The sequence below is a fragment of the Anopheles moucheti genome, chromosome 3, assembly GCF_943734755.1.
Source record: "Anopheles moucheti chromosome 3, idAnoMoucSN_F20_07, whole genome shotgun sequence".
In the NCBI taxonomy this organism is placed as follows: Eukaryota; Metazoa; Arthropoda; class Insecta; order Diptera; family Culicidae; genus Anopheles; species Anopheles moucheti.
In genome coordinates this window covers 6,743,417-6,765,451 of record NC_069141.1, presented here as the reverse complement: position 1 = coordinate 6,765,451, position 22,035 = coordinate 6,743,417, and the positions used below count along the sequence as shown (strand labels likewise).

At 44.1% G+C, this 22,035-nt stretch overlaps 3 protein-coding genes and 2 pseudogenes across 3 annotated transcripts in view; 3 read left to right on the top strand and 2 right to left on the bottom strand.

Annotated features, from left to right (window-relative positions):
- Positions 1 to 22,035, bottom strand: part of LOC128305888 (nucleolar protein 4) — a 289,274-nt gene that overhangs the window by 225,924 nt on the left and 41,315 nt on the right. Inside the window, exons 6-12 of the mRNA XM_053043519.1 lie at positions 17,660 to 17,744; positions 17,512 to 17,586; positions 16,947 to 17,404; positions 16,704 to 16,856; positions 16,296 to 16,462; positions 15,576 to 15,769; positions 15,253 to 15,442 (exon numbers count right to left, since the gene is read on the bottom strand). Of these exons, the coding sequence (XP_052899479.1) occupies positions 15,279 to 15,442; positions 15,576 to 15,769; positions 16,296 to 16,462; positions 16,704 to 16,856; positions 16,947 to 17,404; positions 17,512 to 17,586; positions 17,660 to 17,744 (1,296 nt within the window). The 3' untranslated portion in view covers positions 15,253 to 15,278. The remainder of the gene's footprint in view (positions 1 to 15,252; positions 15,443 to 15,575; positions 15,770 to 16,295; positions 16,463 to 16,703; positions 16,857 to 16,946; positions 17,405 to 17,511; positions 17,587 to 17,659; positions 17,745 to 22,035) is intronic.
- Positions 1,876 to 2,775, top strand: LOC128305894 (fatty acid hydroxylase domain-containing protein 2-like; annotated as a pseudogene).
- On the top strand, positions 4,267 to 5,682 carry LOC128305289 (fatty acid hydroxylase domain-containing protein 2-like). Its single transcript, XM_053042664.1, has 2 exons — positions 4,267 to 5,155; positions 5,235 to 5,682. The coding sequence occupies exons 1-2, from the start codon at positions 4,962 to 4,964 to the stop codon at positions 5,335 to 5,337; spliced, it is 297 nt and encodes a 98-aa protein (XP_052898624.1). The 5' UTR covers positions 4,267 to 4,961; the 3' UTR covers positions 5,338 to 5,682.
- LOC128305282 (uncharacterized) lies at positions 7,451 to 10,483 on the top strand. The gene is made up of 4 exons (XM_053042656.1): positions 7,451 to 7,770; positions 8,992 to 9,166; positions 9,665 to 9,748; positions 9,920 to 10,483. Exons 1-4 carry the CDS (start codon positions 7,451 to 7,453, stop codon positions 10,280 to 10,282), a joined length of 942 nt encoding a protein of 313 aa, XP_052898616.1. The 3' UTR covers positions 10,283 to 10,483.
- Positions 12,451 to 13,663, bottom strand: LOC128305891 (fatty acid hydroxylase domain-containing protein 2-like; annotated as a pseudogene).

Below are 22,035 nucleotides of genomic sequence, written 5' to 3'. Positions count from 1 at the left end.
TCCGCCTACCGTTTGATCCGCCGCTGGGCCGACCCTACCAGCTATTGACCAGTGCCGGAACAACGCACCGACAGCAGGTGAGGTGGTTCATGTTTGTTTCTGACGCTATCATGCTACAGGATTCTTAAGCCCAGTGTATGAGACCAACCAGATGATGTATCCACTACAGTACCCGATCCTGTTTCCACGGGGTGAAGAGGGTTGGACTCATGGTATGTTTAAGATACACCGCCGAGGAAGACAGAACACCTGCGTTGGATTCTCTCCTGGTATCAGGAGCTTGAAAAACTGGTCATTTTTGGCGAGTTTTCTGTCTCGATTGACACGGAAAAAGCATCCTCCTGCGTTGGATGCTTTCCTGGTATCCGAGCTTGACAAACTGGTAATTTTTGGCCAGTTCTTTGTCTCGATCGACGCGAAAAATAATCAAAAGCGTCTTCAATGACGTTTATATGAACGTTTATATTAATTTTTCTATGATATAAAACCATTTTGCGAACGATCCCATTAAAGTTTAAGGACATATAATTTTTACCTGTTTTATTAATATTTATACAGGCTTCGCCCACTATGCCTGTTCCTTGCGGATTGCCAACGCATAGATAGTCTCGTTATCCAGCTGCTTATAAATGCTTATATGCTGGCTCCATATGAACCATGATTGTATGTAATATTCGCAATGGATTTACCCTTCACAACACCTTCCCACCACCTATATATAGAGACTAGGATAACGGTCCGCAGTGGAGGATCAATCCCCTTGGAGGCCCAGGGCGGAATTTTTAAAGGGGGTCTATAATTTTGCTACGGCATTATCGGTGTTAGGGGGGTGTAATTCAAACATGATTTAACAACACCAGCAAAGTCTCGTTGCGTAGCCCTGTAAACGGGCAGTTAAGCTAGTCTCTATATATAAACGCTTGTATGCGCTAAGGAGAACCATAACGCCACTACTTGGATCACATTTTCTACGATTTACGTACATTTACGAATCCTGAGTAGTCCAACGCCTTCTACGATTTTTCGCCCAAGGTACAGTTGCCAATCGGTTGACTTCTTCGGTAACAATCAGATAAATTTCCTAGAATCCTTTTTCTTTTCATGTTGATGTTTAAGACCATGAACAAAAAAACGGTTGTTTTCTGTGGTGAGCTTTTACTTGCTGAACTTTTTTGCAACAATTGACCATGTTTTGTAGCATTCTTCGATCCATTAGGCCACGAGAGTTGACAACATGCTGACAAATTTGTCAAGTGACAAAATCAGCTGGTCAACTGTGAAAACCATTATACCGTTGCCGCGCACACAATTGTTTTCAAATTTCCGATACTGCAGCGTGGAATAAATTTGCCCATCACTGTTGCATTGCACACTATCAAACCCGTGAGAGCGATCGCCAGCGCAAGTGAGATGGATGAAATGGGAAGTCTCCCTCATCTCGCGCTCAAAATCGCCGGCGGCTGGATCGAAATTTCCATACAAAACCAGCTGTTTTCAGATTTCCGATACCAAGAGAGCATGTATTAGCGAGAGGTAACATGTATGCCCCCATATTTTGTCAAGTGGGCCATCACTACCCATACCATCAAAGTCATGAGCACCATCGGTTGTGTAAGTGAGATGAAGTGAGATGAGATGTTGATGGTATGCGTAGTGATGGCCTAGGCCATCTTGATTTCTACGCCATTGTGTAAATTTTCGCACCGACATTGGTTGTTTTTCGGCAAAAACGGGTGGCTCTGCGTACCAATAACTGCAATAAGTGATTTTTGCTTCATTCCGCACTTGTACGCTACGCACGATAAGCGATCCTTGTAGCCAACGAAAAGGCGTATCGTTCACCGTGGATCAAAGCTGGAAAAAGGAGGATTATGTATGCGGTATTGTGCCCACGTCCGCGGCGATCAGGGACAGTGGTGCCTTTTCTTTGCTGCATTACGTAAGAAACGATCTGCTGCAGCGAACCAACTGTCGAGACTTTTAGGCGATAACATCCCGCAGGCCGTATGTGAAAGTTCTGTTCCACAACCAATCATCAACAAGCCAGTGTTTTTGCGTAGATACAAAACGCAACCCGGTAAAAATGAACCGATAGAATCGCACGATCTGCGGCGGGTGATGAAGACAATCTTGTGCGATCAAACGGTGATGGGTGTCCCGATAACGTTTGCTGGCTATTATAGAACATTCCGTGGTTCGGTGCCGGACGTGGGTGTGATCTTGCGCGATCTGGTCGTGTGTGTGTCTTCTTTGCCGAGATTGGATTTTACTACGTGTATCGACTCTTGCACCTCAAGCCACTGTACAAACTGGTCCATAAAAAGCACCACGAATGGACGACACCGTTTGCTTGGACCGCTATGTACTGCCATCCGATCGGACACATCATCAGCAACATGATCCCGTCAATGATCGGCATACAGCTCATGAAGGCGCACATCTTCACCATTGCCATCTGGTTTCCGTTGGAAATCTTTAACACGATTCGGGATCATTGTGGCTACCTTTTGGCGTTCTTTCCCAGCCCCGAGGACTACGATTATGATCACGCGAAGTATGAATCATCAAGCCAAATTGCTGTATGAGGGATATTCTTGCAGAGCTTTATATGAATGTTTGTTGTATGTTTATAGATTTACTGAGTGCTTCGGAACGTTCGGGTATCTCGATTGGTTGCACGGGACGGACACACAGTTCCGGAAGTCAAAGCAGCACCAGCGTCATCGTACACTTTGAGGCATTAAATCGGCCCGAGAGTTGTAGCCGGATAGTTAATCCGAAGCCACCTGTTTGCCATCCAAAGCTTACGAGTGAGGGTGGTAAGGAATACCTCGTACTAAAACATCCATCGCTCTTTCGTCTTTCTAGGAAACATAGAAACAATTCGGCATTTTACTTGGACCTTTGGCTACTTACTTGCTAAACATTGATAAACTCAAATGCGAAACTGCCAACTATTGATTGCATTGGATGAAACGGTAAGCTTCCTTCAGCTCGCTCAAACTTTCCGTTGTGTTGATTTGACGTTTTGAGTGTAAACAAGTTGTTAACGCTTCGCAAGCTTGCTGGACAATGCGAAATTAACAGTGAATAATGCGAAGAACGTGTAATTAATCTACTTTCCCGAAGTAGACGATTTCCCGTAAGAAAATAGTGATACAGAAGTAGTTGTTTTATCGTTTGGCTCGAGTGTGACAGTGCTACGGTGTTTATTACAGGATGAACCTACCGGATCGGTTGGGGAGGGTTTGTCAGCTGCCAATAGCGGCTCTACCACCACCGGAGTTGATTCTTCGGTAAGAGTTTATTCCTGCGTGCATCCCGGTTGCAAGAAGCTGTACTTCAATGAGCGGCTTCTAACAGAGCACGAGAAATATCACGGTGGAGAAGGAAGCTCGTTGCGATCGCCACCAAGTGTCAAATGAGGATGGAAAGAACGTTGCAGCAGGAGACAGTCAGGACGTTCCTACACACGCCATAGTCATCTGAATGCGCACGAGCTGCTAAATACCGGTACACTATCCTTTCACTGTCCTTGGGCCGACTGTGGGGCGGCTTTTGCACGCTCGTACGAATTGTAGCACACCGTCAGGAAAAGAAGGAAATTCGAAACGTTACGGCGTTGTTGAAAATGGTCCAATCGGGTTCGAATGCTAACGGTTAGGTAATACGATAAAAAAGCTTTATTTACACGATAAACGTTATTTCATTATGTTTACAACTAAGTGTACAAAATCCAAATTGACGAACCAACTGAATAAAAAGCAAATTTATGTTTATGAACACTGTACAAATATGTATACATTTCTAAAGATTATGTAGCGTTTTTGTATTATTATTTAAATAATTTCTAGTTGAAGTGACGAATTTCCGTAAAATAAACAAGATGTTATGTGACTTCTGTGAAGAAAGAAATGTTTTTTGCAATTTTCACTCACTTCGCTTCGTTGCTCCGCAATTATTCCAAACGCCATCCAGGAGCGCCGCATCCATCACCATTGTTTTCATTTTCAAACTCTCCCGTACGAAATCCCATACAAAGCAGCTGTTTTCAGATTTCTGACACCAAGAGAGCATGTATTAGCAGGAGGTACAATGTTTATCTCTTCAGCGTGCATATTTTGTTGCTTGGGCCATCACTACGCACACTATCAAAGTCATGAGCACCATCGGTTGTGTAAGTGAGATGAAGTGAGATGAGATGTTGATGGTATGCGTAGTGATGGCCTAGGCCATCTTGATTTCTACGCCATTGTGTAAATTTTCGCACCGACATTGGTTGTTTTTCGGCAAAAACGGGTGGCTCTGCGTACCAATAACTGCAATAAGTGATTTTTTCTTCATTCCGCACTTGTACGCTACGCACGATAAGCGATCCTTGTAGCCAACGAAAAGGCGTATCGTTCACCGTGGATCAAAGCTGAAAAAAGAAGGAGGATTACACGAAGCTAAAACGTCCTTCCGGACAACTCGGGCCTGCGGTATTGTGCCCACGTCCGCGGCGATCAGGGACAGTGGTGCCTTTTCTTTGCTGCATTACGTAAGAAACGATCTGCTGCAGCGAACCAACTGTCGAGACTTTTAGGTGATAACATCCCGCAAGCCGTATGTGAAAGTTCTGTTCCACAATCAATCAGCAACAGGGCGGCGTTTTTGCGTAGATACAAAACGCAACCCGGTAAAAATGAACCGATAGAATCGCACGATCTGCGGCGGGTGATGAAGACAATCTTGTGCAATCAAACGGTGATGGGTGTCCCGATAACGTTTGCTGGCTATTATAGAACATTCCGTGGTTCGGTGCCGGACGTGGGTGTGATCTTGCGCGATCTGGTCGTGTGTGTGTCTTCTTTGCCGAGATTGGATTTTACTACGTGTATCGACTCTTGCACCTCAAGCCACTGTACAAACTGGTCCATAAAAAGCACCACGAATGGACGACACCGTTTGCTTGGACCGCTATGTACTGCCTTCCGATCGGACACATCATCAGCAACATGATCCCGTCAATGATCGGCATACAGCTCATGAAGGCGCACATCTTCACCATTGCCATCTGGTTTCCGTTGGAAATCTTTAACACGATTCGGGATCATTGTGGCTACCTTTTGGCGTTCTTTCCCAGCCCCGAGGACTACGATTATGATCACGCGAAGTATGAATCATCAAGCCAAATTGCTGTATGAGGGATATTCTTGCAGAGCTTTATATGAATGTTTGTTGTATGTTTATAGATTTACTGAGTGCTTCGGAACGTTCGGGTATCTCGATTGGTTGCACGGGACGGACACACAGTTCCGGAAGTCAAAGCAGCACCAGCGTCATCGTACACTTTGAGGCATTAAATCGGCCCGAGAGTTGTAGCCGGATAGTTAATCCGAAGCCACCTGTTTGCCATCCAAAGCTTACGAGTGAGGGTGGTAAGGAATACCTCGTACTAAAACATCCATCGCTCTTTCGTCTTTCTAGGAAACATAGAAACAATTCGGCATTTTACTTGGACCTTTTGTCTACTTACTTGCTAAACATTGATAAACTCAAATGCGAAACTGCCAACTATTGATTGCATTGGATGAAACGGTAAGCTTCCTTCAGCTCGCTCAAACTTTCCGTTGTGTTGATTTGACGTTTTGAGTGTAAACAAGATGTTTACGCTTCGCAAGCTTGCTGGACAATGCGAAAATAACAGTGTAATGTCCTGTAGGATCATGACCGGCCGTATATCATTGTTCTGATCGCTAAACGTCAAAATGTAAATCCGTTAATTGGGCATGACAGCTTGCTGCGCAACTGTCATGCAGAAATACATTCTTTATTCGATCGTCGTTGAGAGAACATCTTCCGTCTTCCGTTTTTCCGTTCTTCCGCTCTTCCGTTCTTCCGTTCTTCCGTTTAACTTTTTCTGTTTGGTACAACCATTGTAATTTCTGCTAGTGAAATTATTGATTTACGAGAGTGTGGAATAAAATCAGTGCATTACATCTCAGAAGTGGGATACCCCTCGTGCCTCCGCACCGTGCCGCCTTGGCTTCATCATCATTATCATCATGCCTACCCGTGACGAAATGCTTTGCGTCCTGTCGAACGCGGGGATTGTGGTTCCTCCTTCCGTCACCATCACCCAAATTCGGAAGCTGTTTTCCGAGGTAATGGGCATTAATACCTCTTCGTTGGGAGACGCGGAAGCATCCGTCGAAAAACCTGTAGCCGACGCTGATACCACGCGCTCGTCCGCCATTTTGGACGCTTCCATTGTTACACTCACAAAGCGCGATGACGCCATTTTGGACGCTCAGACCGGCGCGTCTGCAACGTGCCTTTCTTCCATTCTTGCTGCCGCAACACATAATGGAAATGATCCCATGGCCAAAAGTGATCCCTCTATTGCTCCCGATGACGAAATTCGGCAACTTCAGCAACGAATCGAATTACTGGAATTGCGTCGCAAGATCCAGGCACTGGAACTCCAGACGGGCTGTGATTCACCACCGGTTGCTGACTTGAAGCTGGATAAGACCATCGAGCCCTTTACGGGCGATGATGAGAGATGCATCCTACAATGGCTGGACGACTTGGAATACACTTTTTCGCTGCATCGAGTCAAGGAGGCGGATAAATTCGTCCACACTCGCCGGCTGCTAAAAGGATCTGCGGCTATTGTTGCCCAATCCTCTCGTGCCTCTACTGTGGAACAGTTAAAGGAGGAACTTATCTCCACTTTAAGCGTACCGCCTTCTGTTGAAACCGTACTTCGACAGTTACGATCCCGTCGTCTCTCTACAAAGGAAACTGCTTTGCGTTACGTGCTGGATATGCAACGTATCGCCAGTCGTGCTCCTGTTCCGGAACCCGAATTGGTCGACATCATTCTCGACGGTCTGGGTAACCCATCTCTCACTGCCGGAATGCGGTTCATAGCAACAAATGTAGAAGATTTAAAGCCGATGTTGAAGAAGTTCGAAGCGCTCCGGTCTCGAATAATCTTTAAACCAACCTCACCTTCTGTTCCGGAAAAAGCTCCTGTTTTGAACAGCCGAGGTATAACATCCAACATTAACCGATGTTATAACTGTTCGGAGTTTGGACATCACAAAAATAATTGCACTCGTCCCAACCGACCACCAGGGGCTTGCTTCAAGTGTTTCCAGATGGGACACACCCACAAAAATTGTCCTAAGACTGCTGCAAATGCTGCTGCCTATCCGGAAGCGACCAGCCATATTTCGGTAAATGATCCTGAAGTCTTGGCATTGGACGAATTGCAAGAAGTAGCGCAGTAAGCTTTATTAATGAATCAATAGTGCCAGTAGGACTTCTAGCTGCACTGACGCCTTCCAGATATCGTGGCCTTGGGAATTCTCATCTTTATACCCGTGGTCAGGTTATATGTCGCATTAAATTCAGAGAAGTGATTCTCAATCATTCCTTCATTATATTACCTGAAAAATCAATGGCCTGGCCAATTATTATAGGTAGGGATTTACTTCCGTCGTTTAATATTTACCTTACGTACCTTAAGAATTCCACCCCTTTCATGAAGTCACCTCGAAATGAAATTATATTACCAAACCAGGATGCGTTAAGCGTAGCAGCCACTGAACTTTCTAATATTGATGTTTATGAAACAGAGCTCGAACTTGACATTGGTCCCTCATTACGTTCAAAGGACGCTGCTCTTGTCTTATCAATTGTAAAAGAAAATTACCTGAACGATTCTATTCAGCGCACTAAGCTGATAGATTATAAAATGAAGATTAACCTCACTCACCAGACTCCCATTTTCACTAAACCTCGTAGACTCTCCTATGCGGAACGAAACCAAGTTAGGGAAATAGTTTCCAAATTATTAGATGAGCAGATCATAAGACCAAGTAATTCTCCCTATGCCTCCGCCCTGGTGCTCGTTCGGAAGAAGAGTGGAGAGATACGTATGTGCGTGGACTATCGACCAATCAATAAGATTACGGTAAGAGACAACTACCCCCTTCCATTGATTGAAACCTGTTTGGAACACCTTTGTAATAAGAAGTTTTTCAGTCTGTTAGATTTGAGAAGTGGATTTCATCAAGTGCAAATGGATGAATCTTCCATTCCCTACACCTCTTTTGTTACTCCCGATGGCCAATATGAATATACGAAAATGCCTTTTGGACTTAAGAATGCTCCGTCTGAATTTCAACGCTTTATTAACTCGATCCTTCGTGAATTTATTGCTGAAGAGAAAATAGTCGTCTATTTGGATGATATTATCATCGCTTCCGTTGACCTTCCGTCTCATTTAAAAACTTTAGAAGCTGTTCTACAAAGGATCAAGGAGTCTGGTCTTGAACTTCGCATTGATAAGTGCAAGTTTGCACATGAAGAGTTAGATTATTTAGGATACAAGGCAAATGCTTCCGGTATCCGACCAAGCGACAGGCATATTAGTGCTCTACGAAACTACCCGATGCCTTTAAATACAAAACAACTTAGACGATGCTTGGGATTATTCTCTTACTTCCGACGTTTTGTTCCATCATTTTCTTGTATAGCTAAACCGCTAACCAAACTCCTTCAGAAGGATGCTACCTTCAACTTTGATGTTAATTGCCGTGAGGCTTTTGAGGCTCTTCGTGAGAGGCTAATTCAATCTCCCGTCCTCGCCATTTTTGACCCAAAAAGGGAAACCGAGCTTCACTGTGATGCAAGTTCATTTGGGTTTGGAGCAGTTCTGTTACAAAAGCAAGACGATAATAAACTTCATCCGATTGCCTATTTCTCGAAAACTACTTCGAAAGAGGAAGCAAAGTTGCATAGCTACGAGCTAGAAACGCTTTCAGTAATTTACGCACTTAAAAGATTTCACACCTATGTCCATGGACTTCCGCTCAAGATCTTTACGGATTGTAACTCATTGGTTGAAACCTTAAAGAATCGTAATGGCTCTGCAAAAATTGCTCGATGGTCCCTATTCTTAGAAAACTATGATTATTCTATTCATTATCGTTCTGGAACTTCCATGGCTCATGTCGACGCCTTGAGCCGAACCGAAGCCATCGGTGCTATCAGTGAGTTAGATCTGGATTTCCAACTACAGATTGCACAATCTCGAGACCCTTCTATTGAATCCCTGAAGCGTAGACTTGAAACTGGTTCCGTTGAAGGATTTATCTTACAAGACGGTTTAGTATATCATCAATCTTCTGTCAATCCTCTTCAATTATATGTACCCTTTGAGATGGTGGATAATGTTATTCGACATAACCACGAAAAGATTGGCCATTTGGCCACTGTTAAGACCTTTGATTCTATTCGCCGACATTACTGGTTTCCTCAGATGAAAACCCGAATTGAGACTTTCATTAAAAATTGCATCAAATGCATCCTTTATTCAGCACCACCTCGAGTCAACGCTCGAAATCTATTCAGTATTCCGAAAGTACCCTTGCCGTTTGACACCCTGCATATTGATCATTTAGGTCCATTACCTAATACCGGTTCCCGTAAGAAATATCTTCTGGTTGTTATAGATGCTTTCACCAAATTTACAAAACTGTACGCTACTGCGACCACTAATACTCACGAGGTATGCGATATTCTTAACCAATATATGTCTTATTATAGTAGGCCAAGGCGCATTATAAGCGACCGTGCGACCTGTTTTACATCAACCCTTTTTAAGGAGTTCCTTGAATCTCACAATATTTCTCATATATTAAACGCTACAGCTTCTCCTCAAGCTAATGGTCAGGTCGAACGTGTTAATCGCGTGATTCGTCCCATATTAAGTAAATTATCTGATCTCGCCGATCATTCTGATTGGAACTTGCACTTACGCACTGCCGAGTATGCTCTTAATAACACTGTCCACAGTTCTACGAATTTTCTTCCATCTGTCCTTCTCTTCGGAACCGAGCAGCGGGGTGAGGTTGTAGATGAGTTATGCGAATTCCTTGAGTCTAAGATAGAAGATGGAGGAAAGGATATCAGTCATCTCCGTTCCGAGGCACAAACAAATATTAGAGCGTCACAAGACAGAAATGAACGATACGTTGCAGGAAAGACTAGACCAGCCCCTAATTTTAAGGAAGGAGAGTTAGTTGCCATTCGATATACAGACACGGCTAATGTTAGCAAAAAGCTTAACAAAAGGTTCCGCGGCCCTTACGTAATTCATAAAGTTCTTCCCCACGACAGGTACGTTGTTAGGGATGTCGAAGGATGTCAGAATACGCAGATGGCATATGATGGCGTTTTAGAAGCGGACAAGTTGAGGAAATGGGCTATCAGTGCTGAAACATAGGAGAACTTCTGTAGTAGTCGGAATTGAGGTCAATTCTAGGTCAGGACAGCCGAGCTGTAATGTCCTGTAGGATCATGACCGGCCGTATATCATTGTTCTGATCGCTAAACGTCAAAATGTAAATCCGTTAATTGGGCATGACAGCTTGCTGCGCAACTGTCATGCAGAAATACATTCTTTATTCGATCGTCGTTGAGAGAACATCTTCCGTCTTCCGTTTTTCCGTTCTTCCGCTCTTCCGTTCTTCCGTTCTTCCGTTTAACTTTTTCTGTTTGGTACAACCATTGTAATTTCTGCTAGTGAAATTATTGATTTACGAGAGTGTGGAAAAAAATCAGTGCATTACAACAGTGAATAATACGAAGAACGTGTAATTAATCTACTTTCCCGAAGTAGACGATTTCCCGTAAGAAAATAGTGATACAGAAGTAGTTGTTTTATCGTTTGGCTCGAGTGTGACAGTGCTACGGTGTTTATTACAGGATGAACCTACCGGATCGGTTGGGGAGGGTTTGTCAGCTGCCAATAGCGCCTCTACCACCACCGGAGTTGATTCTTCGGTAAGAGTTTATTCCTGCGTGCATCCCGATTGCAAGAAGCTGTACTTCAATGAGCGGCTTCTAACAGAGCACGAGAAATATTACGGTGGAGATCGCCACCAAGTGTCAAATGAGGATGGAAAGAACGTTGCAGCAGGAGACAGGCAGGACGTTCCTACACACGCCATAGTCATCTGAATGCGCACGAGCTGCTAAATACCGGTACACTATCCTTTCACTGTCCGTGGGCCGACTGTGGGGCGGCTTTTGCACGCTCGTACGAATTGTAGCACACCGTCAGGAAAAGAAGGAAATTCGAAACGTTACGGCGTTGTTGAAAATGGTCCAATCGGGTTCGAATGCTAACGGTTGGGTAATACGATAAAAAAGCTTTATTTGCACGATAAACGTTATTTCATTATGTTTACAACTAAATGTACAAAATCCAAATCGACGAACCAACTGAATAAAAAGCGAATTTATGTTTATGAACACTGTACAAATATGTATACATTTCTAAAGATTTTGTAGCGTTTTTGTATTATTATTTAAATAATTTCTAGTTGAAGTGACGAATTTCCGTAAAATAAACAAGATGTTATGTGACTTCTGTGAAGAAAGAAATGTTTTTTGCAATTTTCACTCACTTCGCTTCGTTGCTCCGCAATTATTCCAAACGCCATCCAGGAGCGCCGCATCCATCACCATTGTTTTCATTTTCAAACTCTCCCGTACGAAATCCCATACAAAGCAGCCGTTTTCAGATTTCTGACACCAAGAGAGCATGTATTAGCAGGAGGTACAATGTTTATCTCTTCAGCGTGCATATTTTGTTGCTTGGGCCATCACTACGCATACCATCAACTCACTACATCTCACTTCATCTCACTTACACAACCGATGGTGCTCATGACTTTGATGGTATGGGTAGTGATGGCCCACTTGACAAAATATGGGGGCATACATGTTACCTCCTGCTAATACATGCTCTCTTGGTGTAGGAAATCTGAAAACAGCTGGTTTTGTATAGAAATTTCGATCCAGCCGCCGGCGATTTTGAGCGCGAGATGAGGGAGACTTCCCATTTCATCCATCTCACTTGCGCTGGCGATCGCTCTCACAGAAATATGAAAACAGCTGGTTTGTATATTTTGCATATCTAAAATTTATTCGATTCATTCATTATCTTTTTTATGTTTTGATAAAACTAACGATTCCTTTTTAAATTTTAAATCCATTGAATTTGACTCGAAACGATGTACAATAAGAAAAGAAGCAGAAGAGGAACGTCATGCTCCATACAAAATGTATGAAATACCCGGGTATGCTGGTTGAAAACTTACGCGGTAACGTTTAAAATAAATGAAAATTAAATACTTACTGCTTGTTTAAAATTACAATGTATACACCAAAAAATCGGAAATGAGTTTATTATCCATGTTTAGCAAATGAGTAGAGAAAAGGTCCAAGTAAAATGCCGAATTGTTTCTATGTTTCATGTTATTGAATACATGAGTTTGTAATTAAATAGAACAGCTAGAAAGACGAAACAACGATGAATGTTTTGGAACGAGGTAATCCTTACCACCCTCACTCGTAAGCTTTGGATGGCAAACAGGTGGCTTCGGATTAACTATCCGGCTACAACTCTCGGGCCGATTTAATGCCTCAAAGTGTACGATGACGCTGGTGCTGCTTTGACTTCCGGAACTTTGTGTCCGCCCCGTGCAACCAATCGAGATACTCGAACGTTCCGAAGCACTCAGTAAATCTATAAACATACAACAAACATTCATATAAAGCTGTGCAAAAATATCCCTCATACAGCAGTTTGGCTTGATGATTCATACTTCGCGTGATGATAATCGTGGTCCTCGGGGCTGAGAAAGAACGCCAAAAGGTAGCCACAATGATCCCGAATCGTGTTAAAGATTTCCAACGGAAACCAGATGGCAATGGTGAAGATGTGCGCCTTCATGAGCTGTATGCCGATCATTGACGGGATCATGTTGCTGATGATGTGTCCGATCGGAAGGCAGTACATAGCGGTCCAAGCAAACGGTGTCGTCCATTCGTGGTGCTTTTTATGGACCAGTTTGTACAGTGGCTTGAGGTGCAAGAGTCGATACACGTAGTAAAATCCAATCTCGGCAAAGAAGACACACACACGACCAGATCGCGCAAGATCACACCCACGTCCGGCACCGAACCACGGAATGTTCCATAGTAGCCAGCAAACGTTATCGGGACACCAATCACCGTTTGATTGCACAAGATTGTCTTCATCACCCGCCGCAGATCGTGCGATTCTATCGGTTCATTTTTACCGGGTTGCGTTTTGTATCTACTCAAAAACGCCGCCCTGTTGCTGATTGATTGTGGAACAAAACTTTCACATACGGCCTGCGGGATGTTATCACCTAAAAGTCTCGACAGTTGGTTCGCTGCAGCAGATCGTTTCTTACGTAATGCAGCAAGGATACCACCGCTGTCCCTGATCGCCGCGGACGTGGGCACAATACCACAGGCCCGAGTTGTCCGGAAGAATGTTTCAGCTTCGTGTAATCCTCCTTTTTCCAGCTTTGATCCACGGTGAACGATACGCCTTTTCGTTGGCTACAAGGATCGCTTATCGTGCGTAGCGTACAAGTGCGGGATGAAGCAAAAAGAACTTATTGCAGTTATTGGTACGTAGAGCAACCCGTTTTTTGCCGAAAAACAACCATTGTCGGTGCGAAAATTTACACAATGGCGTAGAAATCAAGATGGCCTAGGCCATCACTACGCATACCATCAACATCTCATCTCACTTCATCTCACTTACACAACCGATGGTGCTCATGACTTTGATGGTATGGGTAGTGATGGCCCACTTGACAAAATATGGGGGCATACATGTTACCTCCTGCTAATACATGCTCTCTTGGTGTAGGAAATCTGAAAACAGCTGGTTTTGTATAGAAATTTCGATCCAGCCGCCGGCGATTTTGAGCGAGAGATGAGGGAGACTTCCCATTTCATCCATCTCACTTGCGCTGGCGATCGCTCTCACAGAAATATGAAAACAGCTGGATACCTTTGCATACCTTTCGGCGGTTTTAGATCAAAATTGCTCCTTTTATCAACACTATAGATTCGGAAATCCTGGAGCAATTTCGTTTATACTTTAAAGTCACAAAGTCGATATTCTTCTCTGCATTTAATTTATCACATGGAAACAAATGTTTTATATAGCCATGGAAGATATTGTTGATCAATTTTTTACGTTCTTAAAAAAAATGTTTTGCTATAAATTAACTCTACTTTTAAATTTCCAAAAATCGCACAATCGGCACAAATTTTTTGGGCCCCCAACACGGCAAGGCCCTAGGCGACCGCCTACTCCGCCTACCATTTGATCCGCCGCTGACGGTTCGCTTGCAGGGAGTAGGCCCCTTCTTACTGCGTTTTTAAATTCATTATCGTTTTTATAATTATATGCCCCAACTATAATTCCGCCCATGGCCTCAAAGGTGATTGATCCTCCACTGCTTACTTGTCCCGCTTTGGGGTCTATCGACTACATGAGATTTGTCGACGTCTCAGATATAATCGTCGAGAAACAATCATTTGCAATTTCTTCAGGCGATTTTTCGGCGGCTTGATTTAAGCATAACTTCAAGCCAACATATATTCTTCGGATCATTAATAAATAGAAAACTTGACTACATGCATGTTCGTAATTATTCTTTTTATCTTCCAATAATGAGTTTATTCCACTGATTTTGAAGCATTTCGTCCGTCTGCTTTTTCGCTTTTCCGCTTTACCATACCAATACGACTCACGTTAGAACGTCAAGAGGTAAAAGGAAACGGTACAGAGTGGTTAGAGTGTAATGAGTGTTGTACAATAATTAGTTGTCAAGTGTAAATAAACAAATTGAATTACAAAAAAACTATTATGGTTGTCCTTAAACTCAACTAAGCAAGAAGTAGCACGAGATCTGCTGTTCTTGCGATACCTTGTTCATACATTTATACACACTTTTTCTGCTCTTCTTATCTTCATCTTCTAGCTGTATCATTGTTTGATTTTGTTTCATCTTCCTAGCTCGTCTCTTTTAAGGTTTTTCTTTTCATTTCGAGCTGTGGGTTTAGGCTACTTTTGTAATTTTACATTTCCTCTTCGCGACATTCTGGTTCCTATCTGGTTTGGTAGTTTTTCTTCTTCTATTGTTTATCACCCTGTGTATTTTGTGTAATTCACCGTTGTCCTTATACTCTTTATCTTTGTTTTTGTTCATGTCGTTTTATGCCGGAATTAACCCCTCTTATTGTGTGCTATTAGTTGATTTTTTTGACATCAATTTTCCTGAAATTCCTTAAAAAGTTTCCGCTAGCGCTAGCTGGCTCTGTTTAGTTTTTACAAATTTGTTCGCCTTTTGTTCTCACAAAATACTGAGACATCCATACGGTGCTTACTGCTGCTGAAGCAGTAAGTTCTCTAGCTCGTCGGCACTTCGCATCAGGAAGGCGGCCGATTCCCGGTAACCGGTGACGAGCTGCTTGACGGCTGTGATTTCTGCACTGTTCAGCTTGTGGGCCAGTATCGGTCGCTTCATCGACAGATCGGTAGGAGCTGCTGCAATGCGACGGAAACAAAAAAAAAAGACAGAAAACAAACAGGTTAGCGAAAACATATCGATCGGTTAAAGTTGCGCGCGAAAAAGGGTGATAGGTTGGCCTACAATCGCTTAGCTGATTCCACAACTCACCGGTGCCGGCAGCGGACATGGTCGTGTTGGTCGTGGCACCGCTGCTCGTGCTACTGCTGTTGACCGAGTTCATAAAGTTCTGGTAGTGCTGGGAGCGGTTCGAGAAGCCGGTGTTGTAGTCGTGGAAGTTGGAAATGGTAGGTACGGTCGTTGGGATGGTGGGCGTCGAGCTGGCACTGGCACTAGGTATGTTACTGTTTCGAAGAGAATACATCAGATGTCGCATATAGAGCAGCGGTAATTACTTAAGCAAACCAAACAAACGCGTAACAACACCGAACAGAATGAAAGTGATGGTTTCGCTACGCGGATTGCATAATTTTAGGCGTAATGTAAAATCTTTCATCCAGCGTGGGTGTAACCACTGGAGGTGTACCAATGAGGACTTTTTTAAAGCAAATTTACCAACAATGTTATACGTTCATGGATGGATCGCTCAGCCGTTTATGTATTGCGTTAATAGCGCCTGAATGCATGCAATAATTTTTGTTTGTATTAATTTCTACAATTCACGACATATTACAGGTCAGTAATGCTTCGCCTGAAATAACTTTCAGTCATTGAGTAACTGCCAAATTAAAGAATTTTTATTGCATACCTTTAGGCGACTATAACAAGAACGATCAAGAGCACGAATTTAGATGAGATACTGTTCTTGCTATCAATATGGAAACGATGTATGTATAAAAATGACATTACAAATGCATTTAATCGACTTACAGCTTCATCTGGTTCATGTCCGGTGTCGGTGTGCTGGGTACGGGCGATATCTTCGGTACGCTCGTCATCGGTTCGCTTTTGATCGTCGACACGGACGTGGACTCCTGTTCGCGGTTGGTAAGGTTCTGGTACATGTTCGGCACTGCCGTCGGTGATTCGGCCGACGTCTGCAAAGACAGAAGAGCACACACCAACAACCCCCCACGACGAAGGTGTTGGACATCCGGCATCGTTAGTTATGCGCGTTGAGCTAACTTCCATCACTGCGGTTCGGATTTTGTTGTGTGTTTCGGGTCCAAAAGTCTGCGTCGCAAATTTGCACTCCCGCACACCGAGCACGAGCACGGTGGGAGGCGGAGCGGTGGTCGGGGTTTCGAAGGGGGATGCGTTTGGAAGCGACCATTTTACCATAAAACTTACCGCCGCCGGTTGACTGACCGTCTGGCTGATCGGCTCCAGCCCGATGCGCATGCGCTTCGCATTGAGACTCTCGTTTTCGCACGCCACGGCCAGTATCTGTTCCGCCTGTACCGACGTTAGGTGTGCCGGCGTCGGGCGGGACTGGAAACATACAAGCATACCAAACCGATCATATCCTCCGCCTGCGGACGTGCTGCCACTAACCTCGTCCGTGCCCTCCACGGGACTCACCGTGTTCTCCCAGCCCTCGCGCGTCTTCTTGTTCCGCCGGCAGGACTTCAGGTACGTCCGGATGCGCTTCCGGGCGCGTTCGGCAAACTCCGGAAACTGGCGCGTACACGAATCGATGATCGCCTGTATCTTCTCCTTCGGCTGCTTCGAGATCGGGATGATGCGGTCAAGATTTTCATCCACAAACAACCGGACGAACATGTTGAACGCTTTCAGCCGTTCCGGATCGTTTACCGTCGCCTCGAGGCGATCCTCCGAGTCGTCCTCGGACAGATCGTCCTCGTCCTTCTGTTCGGACGAGTTGGTTTCGTCCTGCTGCTGTTCTATTGGGGACGATTGTCGCTCACTTACCGGCAGTTGGTTGAAGTTCGTCTTGCCCGTCATCGCCAGCGCGTTCTGGTACTGTTGCCACAGGTTGGTCATCGTTGCCAGGTCCGGTCCCTCCGCTCCATTTTGTGCTGTTGTGTACAAAAGGGGGAGAGTTGGAGGAAAGGGGTAAAGGGGTAAAATGGTTAGAAAGGGTTCGATGGTCCACCACGAGACAGACGTTGAGGATACCACTAACATTTACCTGCCGCCGAGTTCTGATAGTTCCACGCCAGTAGCATCAGCTTGAACTTGTCCGCATCTTTGATCAGACCTGAAAGATTTAGTATCAAAATGAATGGAAAAATTTTATTTAAAAATAAGTTCTTGCAAGAAGTGTGACATACCCGCATACGCATCCTCGCCGGGTGTGTTGGCCGTACTTCCATTGTTTTCCGTTGTCTCTGTATTGAACGGCATGGATATAGAATCCTGAAGGGCAAAAAAAAAGATACTTGATTATAAATTAATAAATCAAGCCATATTGGTTTCAAAATAATATAAAAAATAAAATGAAGAACTGAAAAACATATTAATAAACAAACATAATAAAAAGGGCAATAAATACTACCCTTGCGATAATATCTCACTATTGTGATAATATTTCCAGTGAACTACTGTTCAGATGGCAGTGATTAAATCGAATGATGAACTCATTTACAGTATTATGTTCGAAGGATAAAGAGGTAATGAGTTGGAAGCGTGTACAACGTGAGAAAAGTTTATGGAAAGTGTAATTGAATGAAGCTAGTACCAAGTATTTCACTAACAGAATTAGTTTTTTTCTCCTCATTTCATATTACATTTTTTATAGGAAGTATGGAAACCCCGACTGGAAGTGATGCTAGGCTGTGCTTAGATCGATGAAGTATTGCGGGTTCCCTACCCAGTGCGTAAAGCGCACGAGATAAACAAACGAACCCACGGGGTGTGAAGGGTGCGCAACGCAACGCAACCCACCCACCGCGAGGGCCTTTCTTTTTCATAATCACAGGATATGCGTGCTGGGTGTCCGTGCTACCCTAATGTGTGTCACTTCGCGTGAGGACGACCCCTTCCTATTACGCCACGCACCCATCATCCCATTACGCGAGGAGGTATGGAAGGGGTTAGCCGAATGGTGGTACCGTTCTGTGTTCCCCTTGCTGAAAATCGGAGTACAGCTACGCAACAGCGTCAGCCGTGTGCGTTATGCGACCGGATACGGTGGGTCGGTTGGGGGTTGTGGACGAAGAATGGGATGGCAGAAAAGGGGTAAAAGTTTCCTCCAGCAGCCTGAAACGCCGATTGGTTTCTACACGCGAACGAAAAGTGTCCCTTGAAAGCGTGAAAAATGAACACCAAAGCCACCGGTAGGTGATTTTCCCAGTTGAATGTGTTACTTTTCTTTTCAATTTTAATCTTCTGCTAATTTTATGCTTTAAGTGAATCAGAGGAGTGTTTATTTTTGCAACATACCTGTAGCATTAAAGTTATAAGTTTTTCTATTTATATTTATGCTGTTTGTTTTATATTTTTATCTTTTTGTAGATTGATTGTTTTAGTTACATGTTTATCTTATAATTAATTTATTTATATGATATCTTGTTGGTGGTTATCAGTTACATGTAACTTTAATTGTCTATTTATTGATTTATTTAATTCCTTTTAGTTCATTGACATGACTTTTGTTTTATTTTGGTAAACATTGTTTTGTTAATTAGTTTATTTTCAAAGTAGATACTGGTTTGGTTATGTTTTAAATTATTTAATAATTTTGAATTATATTCCTAAAAATCCCAAAAAACATTTTCCCACTGACAAATTGTTCCACCAGTACGATAAATTGCTTCTGCGATCCAGATGGCAGACTGTGCAGTGTTGTCTGCCACATAATCAACCACGGAAGGAGTGGAACTCGCTGTACCGCTCCACCCGTGGGCGATGACATCGAACCGTACTTTCATCATCGTACGGGCGCGTGTTTGCTCGTTCGCTCACCGTCACCCAGAGACGGATCCCGGGTGAGACGAACGGTACGGCCCTTCCAAACGGTCCACCGTCGTCGTCCACGGGAAGATGCGAAAAGGATGCGATCCTGTCAAACAGGGGGAAAACACTCCACATTTCTAATTCTTCGCGTGTGTCCCACGGGTGCGTGTGCGTGTGCGTCCCGCAATCCACACCCACCTTTCTTCCCTTATCAACCGTTTATCCCGGACCTGCCAGGGAGGTGAGCTAGACTAGCGATAGCATTAGGTGCGCACCCTCCTCTTATCGTTGGGTTTTTCTGTTTTTTTTTTTCTGCGCACACGTTTTGTTTGACTACTTGGTGCGGAGTTCCTGTCGCTGGGTGGCGGTGATGACGGTCACAAGCGCCTGGGTGCCACCGGGTTCGATCGTCACGGGGAGTGTCAGTCAAGTTCGTTCGAATGTGGGCAAAGCAAACAGGAAAAAAGGGACATGGCAAACGGTCACCCCCACCCCTATACCTCCCCCCATTCCCCGTGGTGTTTCTCATGGAAGGGATGTGTCGTGAAAAACCGAGGGTTTCGTTCTTTGTCCTTTCCAAAAAGAAACTTTGCTACCCTGCTTCGAAGCGGAAGAAGGACCCATAGGAAAAGCGTCCAGATATGGAGAGGACCGGCCTGGGGGGTATCCTTGGCCATCTTCGAGTCACTTTCCTGTTGAATCCTTGCGATCTGTATAATTTCTAACTCCACACTCACAAAAAAAACACATCGCCCCATCGGTGTGAGCGCCACCCTTCTCCTTCAGCTTCCCCACGACACTTTGGCCCTTTGCGTAAGAATTTCTATCTTAATAACTTTCTGAGCTGAGGAGGAATGAAGAAGTTTGTGTGTGTGTGTGTGGGTGTGTTATAAGACTTCTGGTTTCGAGAATCCCTTTCTGGGGCAATGGGAGTGAGTGAGGGCGATCCGTTCGAAAAAGGGGCAAGAAATTTGAAGAAGAATCCCAAAGAACCTCTTCCTATCGGACCGTTACCCCATTACACTCGAAGTAAAGGAGGAAAGGTACGAACACAGGCACACATACACACATAGATAAAGGCAGCATCCAACCGAGAAAGGATGCTTCGCTAACCCTCGTCTAGTGCCCATAGCTTGAACTTCGCCTTAATTTCATCTTGTTGTTCAAATCCAAGGATATTCAACCCAAAACCGGCAATGGCGGGGTTGGGGGGGGGGGGGGGGGGGGGGGTACCGGGAACGCAGAAAGGAGCGACTTAAGATTAATTAATTTTTATATTTTCCGACCCATCGAGGGAAGCCGTCTAGCGGTAGGGACGAGATAAGACTTCGCTTCTTCACTGCTGCGGACCGCCACTCAGCACAATGCCGGTAACAACGCTAGCTGTGACTCATAAGAAGTGGCAGCACCGGACTTGGCACAACTAGGGCGTTTTCTTGCGTCCCAAAACTCCTACGGACTGTCCGAGAAGCTTCAAGACAAATGTGCTACCCTCTCGAATTCGTCCCCCAACCTAAAATAGCCCTCCTCGTCGGCACGTCCTTCACCAGTTTTCCCCATTTTTGTGCTGTTTTCTTTACGTTCTTCTATTTGCTTCCGTGTGGCGTTTTCGGGTCGCTTTTGTTTTTCCGCCAATTTCCCATCCCAGTCCCAGGGAGGAAACCCAAACTGATGGAAAACTGACGTGGAAACGTTCTTCGGGGCGCTGGAAGTGGACTGAGCAGGATGGGTGCTCGGGGAGCAAATTTCGATCCTGGCTTCGGCTAAAAGGGAGCGGCCATGCAATGTGACCGAACGTTGGGGTTATTTTTTTTATTTTGCTTACCCGTTTCATCACCACCTCCAAAACACATTCTCCCCTTAATGCTTTCTCGCGCGGTGCACACTCGGTACGACGGGCGAAAACGGAACGGACTGTGGCCAAGCTGGGAAAGGCGGGTGAGGCGAGAGTGTTTTTAATTTGTTCCTTCAACTTTCACGCGCTTTTCCATGGGGAGAGTTTTTCTCGCTCATGGGAAGCAAGAGAAAAAGGGGGGAGCTTTCTGTTGGATTCCCCCGGGTATTGTGGTGGGGATCGTCGGTGTCCAATCCCTGGTGTTAACGGCTCAAGGGGATTTTTGTTTTAGTGGAAATTGTGAGGGGAACGCGCTTTAACACACAATTATTAGTAAAACGTTACAAATCTGTCCTTGTAGTTACTGAATGACGAAATTTCAGTAGTTATATTGTAGGTTTTTGATTCATAATTGAAGTTTGCCATGGCGATTGCCTAACTTTAGGCGCATAAAAGAAAACAACAAAGAACAGTAGCATTACATCTAAACAACCTGTTGAATGCACCGATAAATTCTCGCTGTCACAGAATAAAGCAGAGAAGGAGTTCCAAAGTAATTGTATTAGAGGTTTATTTGTAATGTAAAGGTATTTAAACATTTATATATATATATATGTTATAGACATAAATATTATTTAAATTTAGACCATTAAACCATATTTGAAAATAATAAATTATAAATAGGCCACAATAAGTCATAACACAATTAGTTATCGAAATTTTACTACCATAAAAAAGGCAACATCCACCTCACTAATATATTACTTCAAATGTAGAACACATCTGGCAAGCTTCAACTCCTTTCGTTTGATAAGTTCTCCGAGTAAAGAATAATCTTTCAAAACGAATCGAATATTGTCATGCAAAAAACAGAAACTTTTCAAACTCCAACAATTCTCCCCCCCCCCCCCCCCCCCG